The 18244-nt window shown below is 37.6% G+C and overlaps 3 protein-coding genes across 3 annotated transcripts; 1 reads left to right on the top strand and 2 right to left on the bottom strand.

The window, feature by feature from the left end:
* Nucleotides 1-58: 58 nt before the first annotated feature.
* On the bottom strand, nt 59-9205 carry mapk3 (mitogen-activated protein kinase 3). The gene is made up of 9 exons (XM_079380071.1): nt 8786-9205; nt 7023-7205; nt 6726-6915; nt 6293-6409; nt 6099-6213; nt 4884-5015; nt 4442-4551; nt 4194-4322; nt 59-2531 (listed from the first exon to the last, which is right to left on the bottom strand). The coding sequence occupies exons 1-8, from the start codon at nt 8995-8997 to the stop codon at nt 4203-4205; spliced, it is 1179 nt and encodes a 392-aa protein (XP_079236197.1). The 5' UTR covers nt 8998-9205; the 3' UTR covers nt 59-2531; nt 4194-4202.
* LOC306846630 (ADP-ribose pyrophosphatase, mitochondrial-like) lies at nt 9193-14964 on the top strand. Its single transcript, XM_079380126.1, has 8 exons — nt 9193-10071; nt 10320-10553; nt 11214-11303; nt 11393-11479; nt 11656-11767; nt 11886-12032; nt 12508-12592; nt 12696-14964. The coding sequence occupies exons 2-8, from the start codon at nt 10375-10377 to the stop codon at nt 12839-12841; spliced, it is 846 nt and encodes a 281-aa protein (XP_079236252.1). The 5' UTR covers nt 9193-10071; nt 10320-10374; the 3' UTR covers nt 12842-14964.
* LOC306846622 (serine/threonine-protein phosphatase 4 catalytic subunit B-like) lies at nt 13891-18143 on the bottom strand. Its single transcript, XM_079380108.1, has 9 exons — nt 18050-18143; nt 17186-17488; nt 16937-16988; nt 16800-16850; nt 16564-16665; nt 16278-16451; nt 15831-15957; nt 15548-15737; nt 13891-15437 (listed from the first exon to the last, which is right to left on the bottom strand). Exons 2-9 carry the CDS (start codon nt 17293-17295, stop codon nt 15308-15310), a joined length of 936 nt encoding a protein of 311 aa, XP_079236234.1. The 5' UTR covers nt 17296-17488; nt 18050-18143; the 3' UTR covers nt 13891-15307.
* Between the last annotated feature and the right edge of the window lie 101 nt (nt 18144-18244).

Below are 18244 nucleotides of genomic sequence, written 5' to 3'. Positions count from 1 at the left end.
AAAATCAGTCAAGCAGAATAAAAACAATTCTAAAAAAAAAAAAACGAGACAAAGACTTACAGTATCAGGAATTTTATTTAATATATGTATATAATTCTGTTTTTGTTAATCGTTTAATTTATTATACCCATAAGCATATACATAGACTATAACCATCCATAGCTCATTTCTCTTCACAATCTACCCATATCTTTTAATCATCATTTAAAATAATTCCTTATAAGATTTAGGGAAAAAATAGACTTCAGAAAGAGTGAACAGCCAATTATTTTTCACACCCAAAGCGAACAAAATGAAAGAAATGCAAAACATACTTTAAAAAGGACAAAAGTTTTTAAATCCCTTTTCAGTTTTTAAAATAAAAAAAGACCTCACCAATATAACACCAGCAATAATCATAATAACAGCCATTAAAAGGACATTATGATATCTGCCTCCTTTGCAGGCTTTTGAAATCATATACTGTATGCGTGCAGGTTTATATGTGAGAAATACATGTGTGTGTAAGACTGTTGACAGTCCCCATGGTCCCATTCACAATAAGCATGTCATTGCCATTGACAATACAGTAATATAAATAATCTTTTTCTTGGTAATGACTTGTTTCCCTCAGATCACAGAGCGGGATGATCTCCCCTCCTCAAGAGGAAGCAAAGAAGAGCAGCTTCTGGTTGGAAAGGACAGACATAGACATGGGACTGATACATTTCATCCTAACAAGCGGGGGATTAAGAAAAAAAAAACTAAAGCTTAGAACGAAAACAAGGAAATGTTTGTCACAGGAATCGTTAAAATTGCCCTAAAAACTGAACCGAAAACCAAACGTTTGGTCATGAGACACAAAGTGCAGGTGCACCGATTGAGAAATGTCACGTGATTGACGTGCGGGGTGAATTTCCTCAGCAGTTGGGGCTCGTCTCAATGGGGTTTTACACGGGGGGTTATTAATTTATGCAAATCACACCCTGGATTTATGCAAAACAGCTACACGCAGTGTCATTTTAACTCTTCCCACTTGAACATGCTTTCCTCATCCATGATTGGCAAAAAGCAATGACGGTTTCTTTAAAAACGGCATCGAAAGATGGCGACATCTCACCGAAAATGTATAATAAAGGCAGGTAGTTACGTCTAAGATGCAACGCATGCAGAAGTCAATTGGAGACTCGATAAACACAAGGTGAGCCAATCACAGGCAGGAGAGGCATGAGGTCAGCAAGCCCTGTGGAAAAGCCCTTTGAAAAGTTCTGACATCACAGGGAGGGAATGAGAAAAAATGTGCTATGGCTCTGAAAGTGTTAAGCTTGGCTATGATTCCTCAAATCACTCCAGGACAAGTGAAGAAAAACAAAACAAGATGCGAAAGAAAGAGGAAGGGACCGACATCTGCGAGAAACAAAGCCAGAACGTGGGGAACGATGTGTGACTTATCAGAAAGGAATCATGGCAACGGTAGCCATGGACATGGTAACCAATGACAACTATTGTTATTCACAAAGAAATCAGTATCAACCCCCCTAAAAAACGCAAAAGAACGCACAATGAAGGTCTGCACACCACAGAACCTCCAGCAAATGAACAGACGAGCGAGAGGAGGAGAAAGAGGGAAAGAAAGCCGACATTAAAAGAAACAAATACTGATGGCTTAAATTTCCCAAGAACATTGGCAAGAAATAGTCTCAGTTCTCAACAGTAGAACATGATATTTTACAGCAGATGATACTATTCCATCTCGCTCTCTTTCCTCCGTTCATTGCCTGTCGCCGTTTCTCTTTTACTCAATATATTTCTCAAGAACCAAAACGAGACCACTTTTTCCTCACAATAGAAAACTAAACAAAAAAGTCCGAGCTCATTAAACACAACATCATTTGTCTTTGAATGAATAAAAACAAAAAAACAACACAAGCAATGACTTTATATTTCAAAAGATACTCAAATATAAATTCCCAACATTACAAAACACGATTTGTAACTGATCGCAACGTTCAAATTACAGTGTACAAACAGATCGCCAACTTACAATACTCCAATGAAACTCAAAACCACTTATATATACACACACGCCAGTCAGTGCCCATCGTAGAGATTCTCTTTCTCTCTCTCCATCTCCGTGGAATGAAAAAAAAAAAAACACCCGGAACAACAGACTAGTAGAGAGACACCCTCGAGAGAAGGGACACCCTAGAGAGACATAAAGAGAAAGAGACGGATACAAACAGAGAGAGAAGCAGGGTATTGATAGAAAGGGTGACAGATGCAGTTGTTTCAGAGAGCAGGAGCTGTGTGCGGTATGAGAACAGCGAGTCTGACGGCCCCCATTAATGGCGTTATGATAAGATGTTATAAGCTCAAACTAGCGTACAGCTTCCCAGCAATAAAGAGAGATGGACAGATAAGTTTTTAAATGTAGATTTTTTTGTCTTTTTATCTTGTTTTTTATATGTATATATGTATGTATATGTTTTCGCAGGTTGTCTGGAGTTATCTTTATCTGAGACTCCATGCTGCTCGGTTATTCTCCGTGATGGCTGCAAAAAAACAAACACAAAAAAAAGGATTACTGATCATCAGTAGGCATCAACACAGCTTTAAGCATGGAAATTCTTCACACGAGAGTAAAGGTCCTTGCACACCGAGACTGAATGCGTATTAATTCATCTGCCTCATCTACTGAGAAACAATTCACAAAACAATACAAAATGGAGTCTTCAAGCAGTGAAGATGATTTCCTTCTTAAAAAGAGAAAAATAGGAAATATTGGGTCCATTCAATCCTGAGACAGGGTAGAGAGGAAGGAGAGTTCCCCTTCTTATCAAGGAGCTGCGGGAGTATCCCGGGCGATTCAAAGTGGATGACTTCAGGATGTCAGTGGCTCAGTTTGATGCTTTGCTAGCAATACAGGAGCCACATATAAAAAAAAAAAGACCACCACCAATTTCTATGCTACAGGACAAAGTGGATCAACTGGCTCCGAATTGTCAAAACACCTCTCAAAATGCTTGCTAAGGATGAGAAAAATGCAGAAAATCGAACCCAATCCAATTTTTTATTTTTTTTTGTGACGGATGAAAGTTTCGGAGGCAGCGTGTAAACGTGATTGACACAACGCAAGGTTGTATTTATTTTTTAACGTGCATAAATTTCGGACTCGGTGTGCAGGGACCTTAAGGCTTTACTCAATTTAAGGAGAATTTAAGCATTGCTTTCACTGAAAAAAATAATATAATCTTTATAGTAATTCTTAGTATTTTAATATACAGAACAGACAAAAAAGATTATTATTATAAAGATAAATGTTGTACGTCAGTTTTCATTTTTGTATTAGTTATAATATTTAAAAATGAACTTTTTCTTCATTATTTTTTATATGTAAAAAAAAAAAAAAAAAAAATAGTTCACCCAAAAATAGTTGTGAAATCTGATCTGTACATGTATTAAAATGTATTTTACATGGTAACTAAAGACTTACCAAATATGAATATGCCCATGCACAAATAAAATAAAATGTGAAAATAACCGTTTAAGTCTCTTACACTAATACAGTGCATGTGTCACACCATTTTCTTTCTATTTTCCCCCCTTTTCTGCAAGCTTGACAACCCCTGGTCACCATATGCCTTTTATTTAACAGGGCAGCGTAAATATTTTTTTATAAATATCTTATTTCATGTTTTGTGGATGAAAATCAGTCGTACAAGTCAAGAGGGTATGTAAAATTGCCATCAATTCATTTTTGGGTGAACTATGTCTTTAACTGCTTTATATGACTTGTGCTAGTCACTGCTCTTCACCTCTGTTATTTATTTTTTGCATGCCTTAAGCCCCGTTCACACCAAGAACAGTAACTATAAAGATAACTATAAAGATAAAGATATTAGCGTCCACACCAGCAAACAATATCGTCTGTTTATTCTAAGCGCTCACTTGCCTGCTGTTTTAAATTCTCAAGCTCGTTACAGCAGGATTGATTCTGATAGGGTGTCAGTGTTTGTATCGTTCATCAGCTGGAAAAAATAGTTCTGAAAGTGATTCCAATGATATCAATTTAAAACTATATCTTTACTGTTATCTTTATAGTTATCGTCCTTGGTGTGAGCGGGCCTTTACACAGAATACTACTACATATAAATGCATTAACGTTTCTAACACTTGTAGATTTGGTCATTTGACATGTGCATGTGCGTTTGTACCTGTCCCTCTCAGGAGCCCTGGTAGTTGGCCTGGAAGCGTGCCGTCTCCTCATAGATGAGCTCTTTCAGCTTCTCTTTAGGAAGGTCGTCCAGCTCCATGTTGAAAGTGAAGGGCTCCTCAGCCACCGGCTAAATTTGCAAACAATGCGAAATGCTGTTAAGCTTAACTAACTGATATGAGATTGTACAGATGACAGACTGAAGGGGTGGTGTGAGACAGAAATGATGGAGAGGGGAATGACAGATACCTCATCAGAGGGGTCATAGTACTGCTCCAGGTATGGGTGGGCCAGTGCTTCCTCCACAGTTATACGTTTGATGGGGTTAAAGGTTAACATGCGATCCAATAAATCCAGAGCTGAAATACAATGGTAAAAATACATAAAGAATTCCACACTTCTATGTTAAATTTATGATTACAAAGCAACTTATTCACTAGATCTATCACACAACCTACAAATCATGCACAACGATAGTCACAATAGAGAAAAAGCATACAAGGATGTATTCCCTGCTAATGTTTTATTAAACATACTTGGACAATGCAGTCAGACTATCAAAAGACCATTTGTTGACACCCACATTTGTTCAGTACTCCCACACACACACACACACACACACACACAAACGAGACAACTGCCAGACCCCTCTACATATCATTTCACAAACCATCCTAATGTGTGCACTTACCTTTGTTGTCTGCTTTGGGGAACAGCTTGCTCCATGGGATTTTCGGTTTCTGGGGAAGAGACTGGAGGTAGTTCCTGGCCTTCATGTTGATGATGCAGCTCAGATCATCTTGAGAGGGGGAGCCCAAAATACCTGGTTGATGGGGCAGGAAAATCGTCATAACACTAACAATGGGCTTGCATTCCCAAATGGGTCAAATAACAACAATGCAGTGGTCCTCAACTGAAAACCATTGTTTCCATGGTCTACTTTGGTTTTTGGGAAAGCAGCGTTGATAGGTCACGGACAGCAGGGAAGAAAACAATGCTAATGGAAATAATAAAATGCAACTAACATTTTATTATGCATAGTTAAGACAAAAAAAAGAAATAAGGTAATTGACTTTTCAAGGGAGTAGAAAATCCTTCTGAATACACTTCAAAAGCTGTGCATCAAATCAAACTTTATCAAACAGCTTGATCAAACAAAACAGTATTTTGGCATAAATTCATTCAAAATCTTGATGGAGTATTTTCATATTCAAAACTATATGCAGCCAAGTAAAAGCTTTTATATTATAAACATGTTTGGGACTGTGCTGGGTTGCCACTTAAATATAATAATAAAATTAAACACATAATAAAATAAATTGTCAATATGTAATAACATATAAAGCAAAAATACAGTGTTCAAAAGTTTGGGGTTGGTAAGGTTTTTTAATGCTTTTAAGAGTTGTCTCTTTACGCTAACAAAGGCTGCCTTTAATTGATTAAAAAAAAGGAATATTATGAGACATTATAACAATTTAAAATGACTGTTTTCTTTTTGAATATATTTTAAAGTGTAATTTATTCCTGTGATAGCAAAGCTGAATTTTCATCAGCTATTATTCCAGTCTTTACGGTTACATGATGCTACAGAAATCATAATAATCAAATCATAAGTGCTCAAGAAACATTTCTTATTACTATCAATGTCGAAAACAGTTGTGCTGCTTTCTATTTTCCTGGAAACCAGGAAGTGGCTGATCGTCTGTCCTTTACAGAGTGTTTCCTGCCCTCTCTGATACAGTGTGTCATTGAGTCATAACACAGCAATCTCCGTGCTGCATGCAGTTGCAACATAAAAGGTTTTTCCTTTTCTATATTGTGCTTCAGGTATTGCAGAAAATGAAACGAATGAATAGGAAGTCAGAAAATGGGGAAATTCCAATGAGCATTAAGCACAAGTTCTTACCCAAAATGTGGTTGAGCTGGTCCAGATAATGCTTTCCAGGGAAGATGGGTCTGTTGGACAACATCTCAGCTAGGATGCAACCCACAGACCAAATATCAATAGACTTGGTGTAGCCCTGCAAGATTGAGAGAGTATGTCAAAACATGCATCCAGCTAATATATTAAATGCTAACGGCATAGACACATGGACATACCTTGGAGTTGAGCATGATCTCAGGAGCACGGTACCAGCGAGTAGCCACATACTCTGTGAGGAATCCGGTGTGGTCATGTTCTGGGTCGGCTATCCGTGCCAAACCAAAGTCACAGATCTATGGGTGAGGAAATTAAATTATCCTCCATACAACTCTCCAACATGCAATTTCACTTTAAAAAGCCCCTCATTTCTATTTTTAGCTTCACTAGGATCACTGCCTTAAGATTAAACAAAGCACAAGAACTACATTACTAAATTTGGTCCTGCGTTTCTCAAAATATCTGCACTGAAATAGATCGCTTACAAAACGATTTCCATTTCACATTAGGTTTCATATTTACTTTTTATTGTCAATGGTTTACTAAACGCTGCTTATTATATTAAGAACTAGAGTTTTATGTTGTGTTTTATGTCTGTGTGGCTTTTCTGACCTTGAGGTCACATGTGGTGTTGATGAGAAGATTCGAGGGCTTCAAGTCTCTGTGCAGCACATTGGCAGAGTGAATGTACTTCAGCCCTCGCAGGATCTGGTACAGAAAGTAGCAGATATGGTCGTTGCTGAGTTGCTGTGTCTTCAGCAATTTGTAAAGGTCGGTCTCCATCAGGTCCTGTACGATGTAGCTGAAACGCAGTTAAAGAACTACAGCACAACACTGTCCAGAATCTCCAATATACAAAGGTATGTACAACAATTCAACCTAGTGCATTGCGTGCATGTTTAAGGATACACATCCCTCATATACTCGATGCGACGCGCTCTCAGGATGTCATTGATGCCGATGATATTCTCATGACGGAACCGCAGGAGGATTTTGATCTCCCTCAGGGTGCGCTGGCAGTAGGTCTGGTGTTCAAACGGACTGATCTTCTTAATGGCCACTCGGATCTTATTCACATGATCAAAAGCTGAGCTGCAGGGGAAAGAGATAATGGGATGAGAGGAGGGAGTATAAAAAATAATACAAGCTTGTGCACATATTTAGCTCATATAGCATAAAGAATAATGTTAAAAAAGTGAACAGAGGTGCTTAAACTTTAGAAATATCCTGAATGCTAAGGCTATGATAAGTATTATTCATATTTATATGTGACGTGTATAAATAGTTTAAATCCTTGCAGCGTGTGTTGCAGCTATAACCTTTAAAAAATATATTTTACATATATTATTAAATTTTTTTTTAAGTGGGAGGAGGGGGTGACCAAATGTTGGTTTGCAGTTAAAATGGTTCCCAAAAAATAAAACACTTGGGTAAAACAAGTTGCAGCATGTTAGGCTTGACATACACCATCTATAAATTTGTAATTACATAAATAATAAATGAACAAAATAAGATCATTGACTTGTCTTTTCACCAAGCTGTCCCAGTTTTAGGACATTTTAATAAATTGTTAAAACGTACAAATGTTTAAGATAAACAAATTAAAAACACCAAAACAACAACCATTTTTGATAATTTTTTTTTTTTTTTGTATGATTTTAATTGTTAGATATGTTTAAGAAAATCTCTAAGATGGGACAGGCCAAAATCCCAATTTTACATATATTTGATGTTTAAAACTACTAAGTGCACTGTACTTGTGGAAAATACCTAGTATCTGATTCTTCATACATTTTTCTCACTATGCTGCTGTCTGACAGCCCTACCCAAAGAAGGCCTTTGTGTTTTATTACAGGGGGTTTGTTTACATCCTCCAGCAAAACTTGACAGTCATTTTGAGGATGGAGGACAGAGCAACACGCACAGCTCTAAATTCTGCACCTTATATATTTCACCATCTTTTAACCAAAACGTATCGGCAGTTGAGTTGACATCTTAAAAACGGTAGGAACTTATTTCTAGAAAACCCGCAGAAATGTTTGCTAAGCCACTTCATCCACATTTGGCCGCATCGTAACCACGCCTGTTTGACGAGCTCGGAGTGAGATGTCAGATTGCTAGCGGTGGAGCCAAAAGCACTAGCATGCAGTTTCACACTACAAACAACAAAACACACTCCCAAAATCACGAAGGACAAGTGACATTCAACATCTAAACTCATCGAGAGCTCTTAATATCATGTAAATCACATGCAGCGAGACCTTAGCTGTGTTTGAAACCTAGCGAGCTAGACAGCATTTTGAATGTTCCTACATGATACAAAAAAAAACACTATGTAGGCAGCTCGCAATGCTTTCAAACACAGCCAGTGCTGAAGAAATGGGATTTAATCCAATGCATTACTCGCAATCTATTGTTAGCCCTGAGATTCTAGGAAGGATATGCAAGGAAACTTGTTGAGTGGAGAAAATGAGTCTGTTGCTTTTGAAACACCGTGTATTTTGTTTTCTGTCTACAAAAAGGGAATGGCACAGGCTTTCAGCGAATCAACACCCTTTTTCCTTACTACGAAGAGGTGATTAGTAAGGTTACCAGCCCATTAATTATCGCTCCGATCCAACAAGATCTCCAACCAACGTGTGCGACGGCAAAAAAGAGCAGTTTCTGCTTACCAGACCATCCCATAGGCCCCCTCCCCGATGTACTGGAGATCGGTGTATCGAGGGCCAACGTCAAAATTCTGTCCCTTCACCGACTCCAGGCCGGGCTTGGATCCCGCCGCTCCATTAGCTCCCCCGGCCGCGACGGCTGCTCCAGCCCCGGCGGCGCTGCTACTCGAGCCCGCGGCTCCGGCCGCAACCGCGCTGCTGCCCGCTTCCGCCATCGCTTCTGTCCGCAAATCAGTCGCCTTCACGCAGTCTCTGGAGGACAGGGGCCTCCTATTTGCCTTCAGATCAAAGACAGGGTTATTGGATCGCAAAGGCTGCCGTTATACGGTGCGCTCTGCTGCCAGTGGAAGAGGAGTCAGTCAAGGCCCCCCTGTGGATGCGAGCATCTAAACGGAGCGCGAGCGCGCACTTCTCCTGTGCAACAGCCGGGGCGCGCGCTGCGCGAGTGGGTGCAGTGCATGCCCCCTCCCACGGCTACTGTAGAGATTTACAGTTTGTGGTTGGAAAAAAAAAAAGCGAAAGGGAGAAGAGTCTATGCTAACACACGAACTCGACATATTTTCCATCATCTGAACATTTACCACTGGAACAAAAACAAGCACCATATTATTCTCTCATAATTACCTATATTTAACCTAAACACACACACACGGTCAAACCAAAATTTATTCAGGCACCTTCAATCACAGTTTATTTGCTGTAGTTTAGAAAAGGGTAATATATAAAATAAATATCAATTAAATTTGATATTAAAATATCAAAACTTAAGTATCCCATGTCCCTCTAAGCTGAATTAACATGTGAAAATACATCTAAATGCCATAAAGCAATTTTCTTGATACTGATTTCATTAGTTTAGTAACAGCCTGAATGTATTACTATTATTATTGATTGATTAAATGTAAGAATTTGACTCAAAAGATGATGCACACTTTTAGAAAAAAAATGGCTCAATTTAAACTTATTGGAAAAGATTAATTTCTATCACTGCTGTGGACTGACCACCACACAGAATATGAAGAATAACACACTCAGCAAATGTATATTGCCCATTATATTGGGTCAACTAACTTACACTGTACAAATTTCCCATTTAAGAAATCATTGAGCAGAGCAGCCACAGCGAGTCGCATGACTTGCAGAAGAGGTTGGGCTGGTCTCTCACTTCCTGGTTACTGCAGCAGCTTGGGGTTCAGAGATTGTTTGGAATGAAAGCAGGAACTGGGTTGCATCGGTGCATGTAGCGCTGAGTCTGGGCTCCCCTACACTGCCGGCACAAGTGGAGTCTGGTATGTAAATGAATGTAATGATTCAAATTAATCTAAATTCTGAAGCTGTAGTTGTGACACAAGCTTGATAGGTGTGTTTCTTGTTCGTTAATGTAATTTCTCTTGTAGTGCTCTCTGACTTGTGAGTTTTAAAATGAAAAATAATAATAATGCTCCTTTACAGAAATGATTTTTTAAAATGTACATCAGTGACTTGTGCAATTTCAACTTAAAGGTTAAATTAATAGTTTCTTTCAACCAATTTTCAGCAGGAAGAACGCCATTAGCCGTATTCCCAGTCTCTGTTCACCACCATCTGTCTACATGTCTCCTGCCCCGCACGTTAAGGCTCGCTGTCCGGTATATCCCGGCTCAGACATGGGCCGCTTCCCTGTCCCAGATGACAAACTAGACTGGGACACAGACTGGCCCCAGTACAGCCCTGATAACTATACCGCCCCCTCTGTGCTGAAAAGGCCTGTTTGGGCTGACCCAGAGATTGGGTGAGTACAATATAAATAAACAAATAATATGTGACCGTGGACCACAAAACCAGTCATAAGGGCCAATTTTTCCAAATTGAGATTTATACATAATCTGAAAGCTGAATAAATGAGCTTTCCATTGATGTTTGTTAGGATCGGACAATATTTGGCTGAGATACAACTATTTGAAAATCTGGAATCTGAGGGTGCAAAAAAATCAAAATATTGAGAAAATCGCCTTTAAAGTTGTCCAAATTAAGATCTTAGCAATGCATATTACTAATCAAAAATTAAGTTTTGATATATTTACAGTAGGAAATTTACAAAATATCTTCATGGAACATGATCTTTACTTATTGTCCTAATAATTTTTGCCAAAAAATAAATATATATATAATTTTGACCCATACAGTGTATTTTTGGCTATTGCTACAAATATACCCCAGCGACGTAAGACTGGATTTGTGGTCCAGGGTCACATATTAATAATAACAATTAAGAAATATATCATTTTATATTATTTTTTATTTCTACAATAAATTGCAACCCTAAAAAAATTAGACGGCAAATTCTATGATTTGTTAAAAAAAGGTGTACCTCAAGAGAATTATAGCGATGATCATTTTCCTGGTAATGTTTTGAAATATATGTATAAAAATCTATTTATGCTTTCTTTAGTGCATTTTCCCCACAGTTCAATACTCTGGATGGATCTGTGGATAGGAGAAGCCATGAGGGCCCGTATCACATCCAGAATGGCAAACCACTGTGAGTCCAAGTACTAGATCATACAAAATATTTTAATAATATTACAATGCTTCCTCTCCTGCTTAATACTTACCGTAAATCATCCTCAGTAATCCACATGGAAGAACTGGACTGGAGGGCCGAGGATTACTGGGAAGGTGGGGTCCAAACCATGCCGCTGATCCAATAGTTTCCAGGTACTAAAATGTGTGTGTCGTAATAAACAGAAACCAACCTTTTACCTGTAATCTCTTTCCCATTTGACCAGTTTAACAGTTCAATGCATGCAAGGAGTTTTATGTGTAATGTGGCAGGGTTCACATGCTTAAAGCATTCTTGAAAACTCATTCCAGTTTCCTATGGCCTCATACAGGTGGAAAAGGGACTCTACAGGACAGCGTGTCCATCACACTAACTCTCAACTACCCGTTCTGCAATTTGTCTCCATCAAGAGATTGGACTGTGGCGAATGGGCCATCCCAGGGGTAAATGTTCAGAATGGTTATTTTGAGTGAGCAGCATCTGTGGGGTGAGGTTTTTAAAAATTCATTCTGCTAATATGCTCACAGATGGTTATGATAATTGTTGTTGTTGTGTGTTCAGGGAATGGTGGACCCTGGAGAGCGCATTTCTCAAACACTGCAGCGCGAGTTCTCAGAAGAGGCATTGAACTCTCTGCAGGCATCTCCAAGTGAGAGGGAAAAGATCCAAAAGCGGATCACTGAGCTTTTCAACTCAGTAGGTCTTCAGGTGAGACCATGCGATTACACTTCAATGATTTGGAATAATTATGATAATTAAATGGTTTTGAAAGAGGTCTCTTATATGCTCACCTAGGCTGAATTTATTTGATTAATAATACAGAAAAACCGTATTATTGTGAGATATCATTACAATTTAAAAGAGCTGTTTTCTATTTTAATGTATTTTTAATAAGTTTATTCCTGTGATTCAACAGACGAGTGTCACATGATCATAAATCATTCTAATATGCTAATTTGGTGCTCAAGACACTTCATACTGTGCTACTTTGTATTATGGAAATTGATCATTTTTTCAGGATTCTTTTATGAATAGAAAAAATAAGTGAAAATTTGTTTTTTAACTTACCACAAAACTTTGAAAGGTAGAGTATTGCAGTTTCCATAAAAATATGAACAGTCTTTTCAAACCAGTAAATTTGTGCATTGAAGCGCTATATAACGCATCATCTTTTTTCCTATAGGTGTATAAAGGTTATGTGGATGATCCAAGAAACACAGATAATGCTTGGATGGAGACAGTTGCAGTGAATTTCCATGATGAATCAGGTAAAAACAGTGTATTGATGAAACATAGAATAATAGTTGGGATGATATGTTAGTAAAGAAGATTCTTCTATCCCATATATTTAATTCAATTCTTTCTGTTTAGGCAATAGTGTGAGTGAGCTTCCATTGCAAGCAGGCGATGACGCAGGTCAAGTGAGCTGGATTGATGTTGACTCCTCTCTGGCCCTTTATGCGAATCACTTGCATTTCCTAGAGACAGTTGCGAAGGAAAGAAATGCACACTGGTAACAGAAAATAGCCAAAAGCGCCCTTCTGCTTTAACTTGAATGAAGGAAATCCTTGTGTCTAATTTGAATGAGGCATATGAAGATGTGTAGCTTGGATACATACTTTAGATGCAAACTAGGAAAATCAGTTCTGGTGCTGGCTCTTATTAATATGAAGTACAAACCGTTTGCCACAACACTGCCAACAAACTTATTACAATAAACCAAAAGTTAGCCTCAATTATATGTACACTTTCTTAATATCCATATTATAAAGCATGGCCACTGAAAACGGAGGCATAAGGATGAAGTTTTCCTGTCACACTGAACAGAACACTACTACTTGATTAAGAACTTGGTCAGCTTCTGTATGACTCTTTCTGTAATAACCAAAAGAAAAAAAACATCTTATACACTTATTATGTGTGTTGTTTTTACCTTTTTGTTAGTTGTGCTATATTTCAATAATTTTAAGAAAATGTTTTTGGGGGAAAAGTATCTGAAGTGATTTGATTTATTTTGACACTCAAAAGCAGCTAGATCAAGAAATTTGAAAAAGTGTTGTCAGTATGCTTGGTCTGAACAACAATTGAACAGGATGACGATGTCCAATTTTTTTATATTTAGAAATATATATATTTTTCCATTTAGTAATGCCCTTCGGAAGCAACAGAAGCTACTTGCATGTTTCCTGGGAGACAAATTAAGTACAATTTACCCTGATCTTCAAATTCAAAAAGTTTTCACCCCCGGCTCTTAATGCATCGTGTTTACTTCTGGAGCATCAGTGAATGTTTGAACCTTTTTTAATAGTTGTGTTTGAGTCCCTCAATCATCCTCAGTGTGAAAAGGTGGATCTCAAAATCATACAGTTACTGCTGGAAAGGGTTCAAATATGCAAAAGATGCTGGAAAACTGAAGATTCTGCAGGACCTGGAGGATTTTTCTGAAGAACAGTGCTCAGTTTAACTGTTCAGAACAAACAAGGGACTCATGAACAACCATCACAAAACATCGTAGATCATCCAGGTAACCACACACAGTATTAAGAACCAAGGGTTCCCAAAATTTGAATTTCAGCTATTTTTTATTGTCTTGTGGACTAAATGTAATCATCTTTTAAAATATCTTACTCAGAACAGCACTAAATAAAAAATAACATGCATTTTGTATGATCGCTCTTATTTTGTTAAAATTACGCACATTTTCAGATTCTCAAGCAGCACTGTATTTGATCATGTCAACATTAATACATAAGAGGGAAAACTATTTTTTGATGTTAGTTTTAACTTTGCAAAATGTGTTCTCAGGGACAGAGTTGTCGATGAGGTAGAAAAATCTGTCTCAAGAGATTTTCATCATGGTTTTAATTGATTCTGTGGTGACAAAATTATCTTAGAGCATGGCCTTAACGGTCGTACTGTACATATGATGGGATCAGTCAAATGATTGCTGGTTGTAAGCTCCCATTTAAGAGATAGTTGATCTAATCAAGAGTAAAGAAACATCCAGTAAGGAAATAACAGAATACCACTACATATTTGATCTTACCCCTTTTAAGCAATTCTTTTTGTTGTAGCAATGAATATATTACTTGCTGAATTACTTCTTTAGAGCATAAATATATGATTTGATGGCAAAAACAGTTTAAATGCATTCTAAATTATAAATCATTGTCCAATTTTCTCCTTACGCATCTTTGATCCATTTTACTTGGCCACTCTGTAAGATGAAAAATGTTCAGGTTGCCAGAAACAGAAAAAGGTTACTTAATTGCAAATATCTTAGTCTAATCAAAAGGAATAATCTTGTTAATGTTGGCAATCAAGCACCACGATATTTTGGACATTAAAATGTTTGTTTTGTTAAATAGCGACAGGTCTGAACCAAAACAGCCTCCAATTTATCATTGAACTCAAAATATACATTAACTTTAATATATCCTGTTTTCAATGCCTTTCACTAAGCACTTAAAAGTTCATATCTTTTGTGTATGATCTTGTTCATGATGCCATTATGATTTATTACATCTTCACAGCCTTTGATGCAAGATCTCAAATTGTTTTAGATTTGATTACATTTCTATCAGTGCTAAATGATTACAAATATGGAACAAGCAGCTGCATATTAAAAACTAAGTTTGTGGATATGCTATTTTTTTGTAGATTTATATATACACAAATATATAAACCCACACATTTTATTATTTTTGTTGGAAAAAATATCACCAGTTTGAAAATACAAAACTACCACATAATTAGAGAGTCAAAACAGGTTCAAACACATTTTACAAGATGTCAGGAAAAACATTTGTAACAAGGAAGGAATGTGAAGGCTAATGAGAAACAGGCAGTAAATGCTGTAACTGGTCCATTCACAGAAGTACTGAATGTTGTGCAGATAAAAGTTGGCCAGCGCAAAAAAAAAAAAAAATCAGTTCATACATGTCGTTTCTGATGCTTCCTATTTTTCTCCTGGACTGAAAAAGTCAAAGGAAGTAGTCAGCCACAGGTCTCTTAGAGGGGATTCCTCTGGTTTCCTGAGGTGCAGCTTCAAATATGATAAACTCCTTCTGGAGATGCTCATCAAGCTCCAAAATGGCTGCCACATTACCACACCTAGGAAATATTCCAAAAACAGTAAATTAAGTAATGCAACCAGCACATTTAGATCCAAATAGTCACTGTTACACACAAGAGGACTGCTATAAGATAGAAAAGAAACACACCTATAACAGTAGTTTGGAGCAGACCACACCGTTAACACAGTCTCATTAAAATGCCATTTGTAGCCCTCCATCACCAGCTGATGAGCTCTGCAGATCATGCTGATATCATTGGCAGCATTAAACTGTGCCACCACATCACTACCAAACAGATACCCAGCTCCTCTGGGACTCACACCCCACCCTGTGGTGTCTACAGACAAGAAAAGAAAGCAAACCATCTTAGTTATTAACAGCACATTGAAGACCTTTCCTTTATATCGTACATTATATTAGCCTCTCTCACCTTCTGGGTCAGACCACAGTAGGTCACACATGGGTCCATCATGAGGAACTTCCTGTTTTCGGTCAATAGTTCTAATCTGATCCAGAGTTTGAATAGATGGAGAAAGGCCACCATGCACACAAAATATCTGAGGAGCAAAAACAGTATGACACTTTTATTCTGCAAGGATGCATTAAATGTATCAAAAGCCACAATAAGAGTTTTACATTAATACAACAATAAAAACCGTTCCTTTAAACTTCCTATTCAAAGAAGAGGAAAAATGTATCAGTTTTCACAAAAAAAAAAAATTAAGCAGCTGTGTTCATTGATAAGAAATGTTCCTTGTGAACCAAATCATAAGGATCATGTGAGACACTGAAGACTGGAGTAATGGCTGCTAAATAAGAAATAGCTTACATTATTAAAATAGAAAGTGGATAGATACAGATTTATAAGAGGACCTACCTTGCCATCAACAATAGCAGAGAGGGACAGGTAGTCAAAGATCTCTGTGCAGTACCTCCAGACTGTAACAGAGCCGTATTTTCTAAGACACTCGTCATAAAAGCCATACACTTGCGTGATCTGCCTCGACTCATGGTTCCCTCTGATCAGCGTTATTCGGTCCGGGTATCGCACCTGAAGACATAAATATAAAGGACTGTGAATAAGGGCAGACTACAGAGTACAGAACGGCTTTAACACACACATTCCAAAGCAAACAAGATTAACTTCAGGACAGATACTGCACCTTTAATGCTAGCAGCAACAGGAAAGTCTCCACACTGTAGAACCCTCTGTCCACAAAGTCTCCCATGAAGAGGTAGTTTGTCTCTGGAACTTCACCCCCCACCTGAAGACCCAGAGGACAATGATAGGAGTCAAACGACACAGCACAATAAACTTCCACCAATCCATAAATTCCAAGTTTGAAAGTAGAAGTATTGTAAATTTAACAAATGCCATATTGGATTCTCAACCACTTACCCTGAATAGCTCCTTTAAATCATAAAACTGCCCATGTATATCTCCACAGACCTGCAAATTAAATAAATAAAGAGCTGATTTCACAATTGCATAATCCTCTTAAAGGTTATAAAGGTAATGGACACAGAAATACTCACTGTGACGGGAGAATCTACCCTCTGAACATTACTCTCTTCCACCAGAATCTCCCTATAAAGCAAAACCATGACACTTACAGCATAAATAAGGAAGCTTTTGCAACTTTAAAGCAAGTGTGTAATGATACACAACTTGACAACAGTTAGCACCAGTCATTTAGATGCACATGGGTTGTGCATAGCGGAGTAAAACGAATAAGTACAACAAATGCATAATGCTATCTTGTCTCTTGAACACCTAAGCATTACCTCGCTTTGGCACACAGTGCCTTGACTTCATTTTCCTTGATAAGTTCACAGCGTCTGAGTTGCTCGATCTGTCTGTCCAAGTCAATGACGTCGCCCATCATGACACACATGCATACACTCACAGAAATACTCCTCAATGTGAGGCTGATAAAACCCCTGACTCTCACTGGCTCTCCAGTCTCAGTTAGTCTCACAGGGACCACGAACACACTCAGCCTCCTGACAAATGAAGAGACTATGAGGTTGTGCACATAATTACACACGCCGGAGATGATCCCAAAAGATGCCCAGATGAGAAAATGACTGCAAAACAGAGATCAGAAAAGAATAATCAGAAATGTCAAACAATCATATGCATGCTTGAAACTCAAATGTCCCAGTGAGTCCTCAAGTGTATCAGTGATTTAATAATATTAATAAAAATAATAACAGCACTACTAATAATTATATTAATATTGTTTGTAATATAAAAATATCTATCAAAATATATCAACATTCAAACATAATATGTTTTTGTTTATTAGTTATAAGCGGTTACATTCATTTATTAAATTAGAATTTCGGTGCTCTTTTCAATATCATTACTAAAAATAATACAACAAATTAAACTATTTTAATTCTTCACTTTCTTGGACCCAACTTGGCCATTCATTTCGACGGCCTCTTTGTATTTTAGTTTTCAATCGAGTATCTTAAAATGTTATTGCAAAGCCTGGTTTATAAAAAAATAGTGTAGAGACAAAGCGGTTAGCATGAATGCTAGTCGTGCTATGCCGTATTTGTTTGAGCTTTCTGCTAAAGTACGTCTACAATAAGAATAGCACTTCACACGCTGAAATATACGTTTAAATAAATCATGAATACCTTTGGTTTTGGATTAAATCCGTTGTTTCTTTAGTAGATGGTAAATTGGGGAAGCGGCGTTTGCAAGTGTGACCATCACAACAACAAGCCAACTGTTCCTGATCGGCTCATCTTTCAAAATAAAGGTGCCGATCACCTGTTCTACACGACATCATATCATTAAATTGCTCTTAATAATGACACACATATAACTCG

This window comes from Barbus barbus (assembly GCF_936440315.1).
Source record: "Barbus barbus genome assembly, chromosome: 3".
Classification (NCBI taxonomy): domain Eukaryota; kingdom Metazoa; phylum Chordata; class Actinopteri; order Cypriniformes; family Cyprinidae; genus Barbus; species Barbus barbus.
The sequence above is the reverse complement of the archived record's forward strand: the minus strand, read 5'-3'. Positions and strand labels throughout refer to the sequence as shown.

Coding starts and splice junctions, on each gene's coding strand:
- LOC306846622 (XM_079380108.1), bottom strand. CDS start 17,295: ATGTGTGTCATGATGGGCGACGTCATTGACTTGGACAGACAGATCGAG. Junction 16,851..16,936: donor GGGTAGATTCTCCCGTCACA/GTGAGTATTTCT, acceptor TTTAATTTGCAG/GTCTGTGGAGATATACATGG. Junction 16,452..16,563: donor TGTTGCTGCTAGCATTAAAG/GTGCAGTATCTG, acceptor TTATGTCTTCAG/GTGCGATACCCGGACCGAAT.
- mapk3 (XM_079380071.1), bottom strand. CDS start 8,997: ATGGCGGAAGCGGGCAGCAGCGCGGTTGCGGCCGGAGCCGCGGGCTCG. Junction 7,206..8,785: donor GGGGCCTATGGGATGGTCTG/GTAAGCAGAAAC, acceptor TTTCCCCTGCAG/CTCAGCTTTTGATCATGTGA. Junction 4,323..4,441: donor ACTATGACCCCTCTGATGAG/GTATCTGTCATT, acceptor TTGCAAATTTAG/CCGGTGGCTGAGGAGCCCTT.
- LOC306846630 (XM_079380126.1), top strand. CDS start 10,375: ATGTCTCCTGCCCCGCACGTTAAGGCTCGCTGTCCGGTATATCCCGGC. Junction 10,554..11,213: donor TGGGCTGACCCAGAGATTGG/GTGAGTACAATA, acceptor TGCTTTCTTTAG/TGCATTTTCCCCACAGTTCA. Junction 12,033..12,507: donor TCAACTCAGTAGGTCTTCAG/GTGAGACCATGC, acceptor TTTTTCCTATAG/GTGTATAAAGGTTATGTGGA.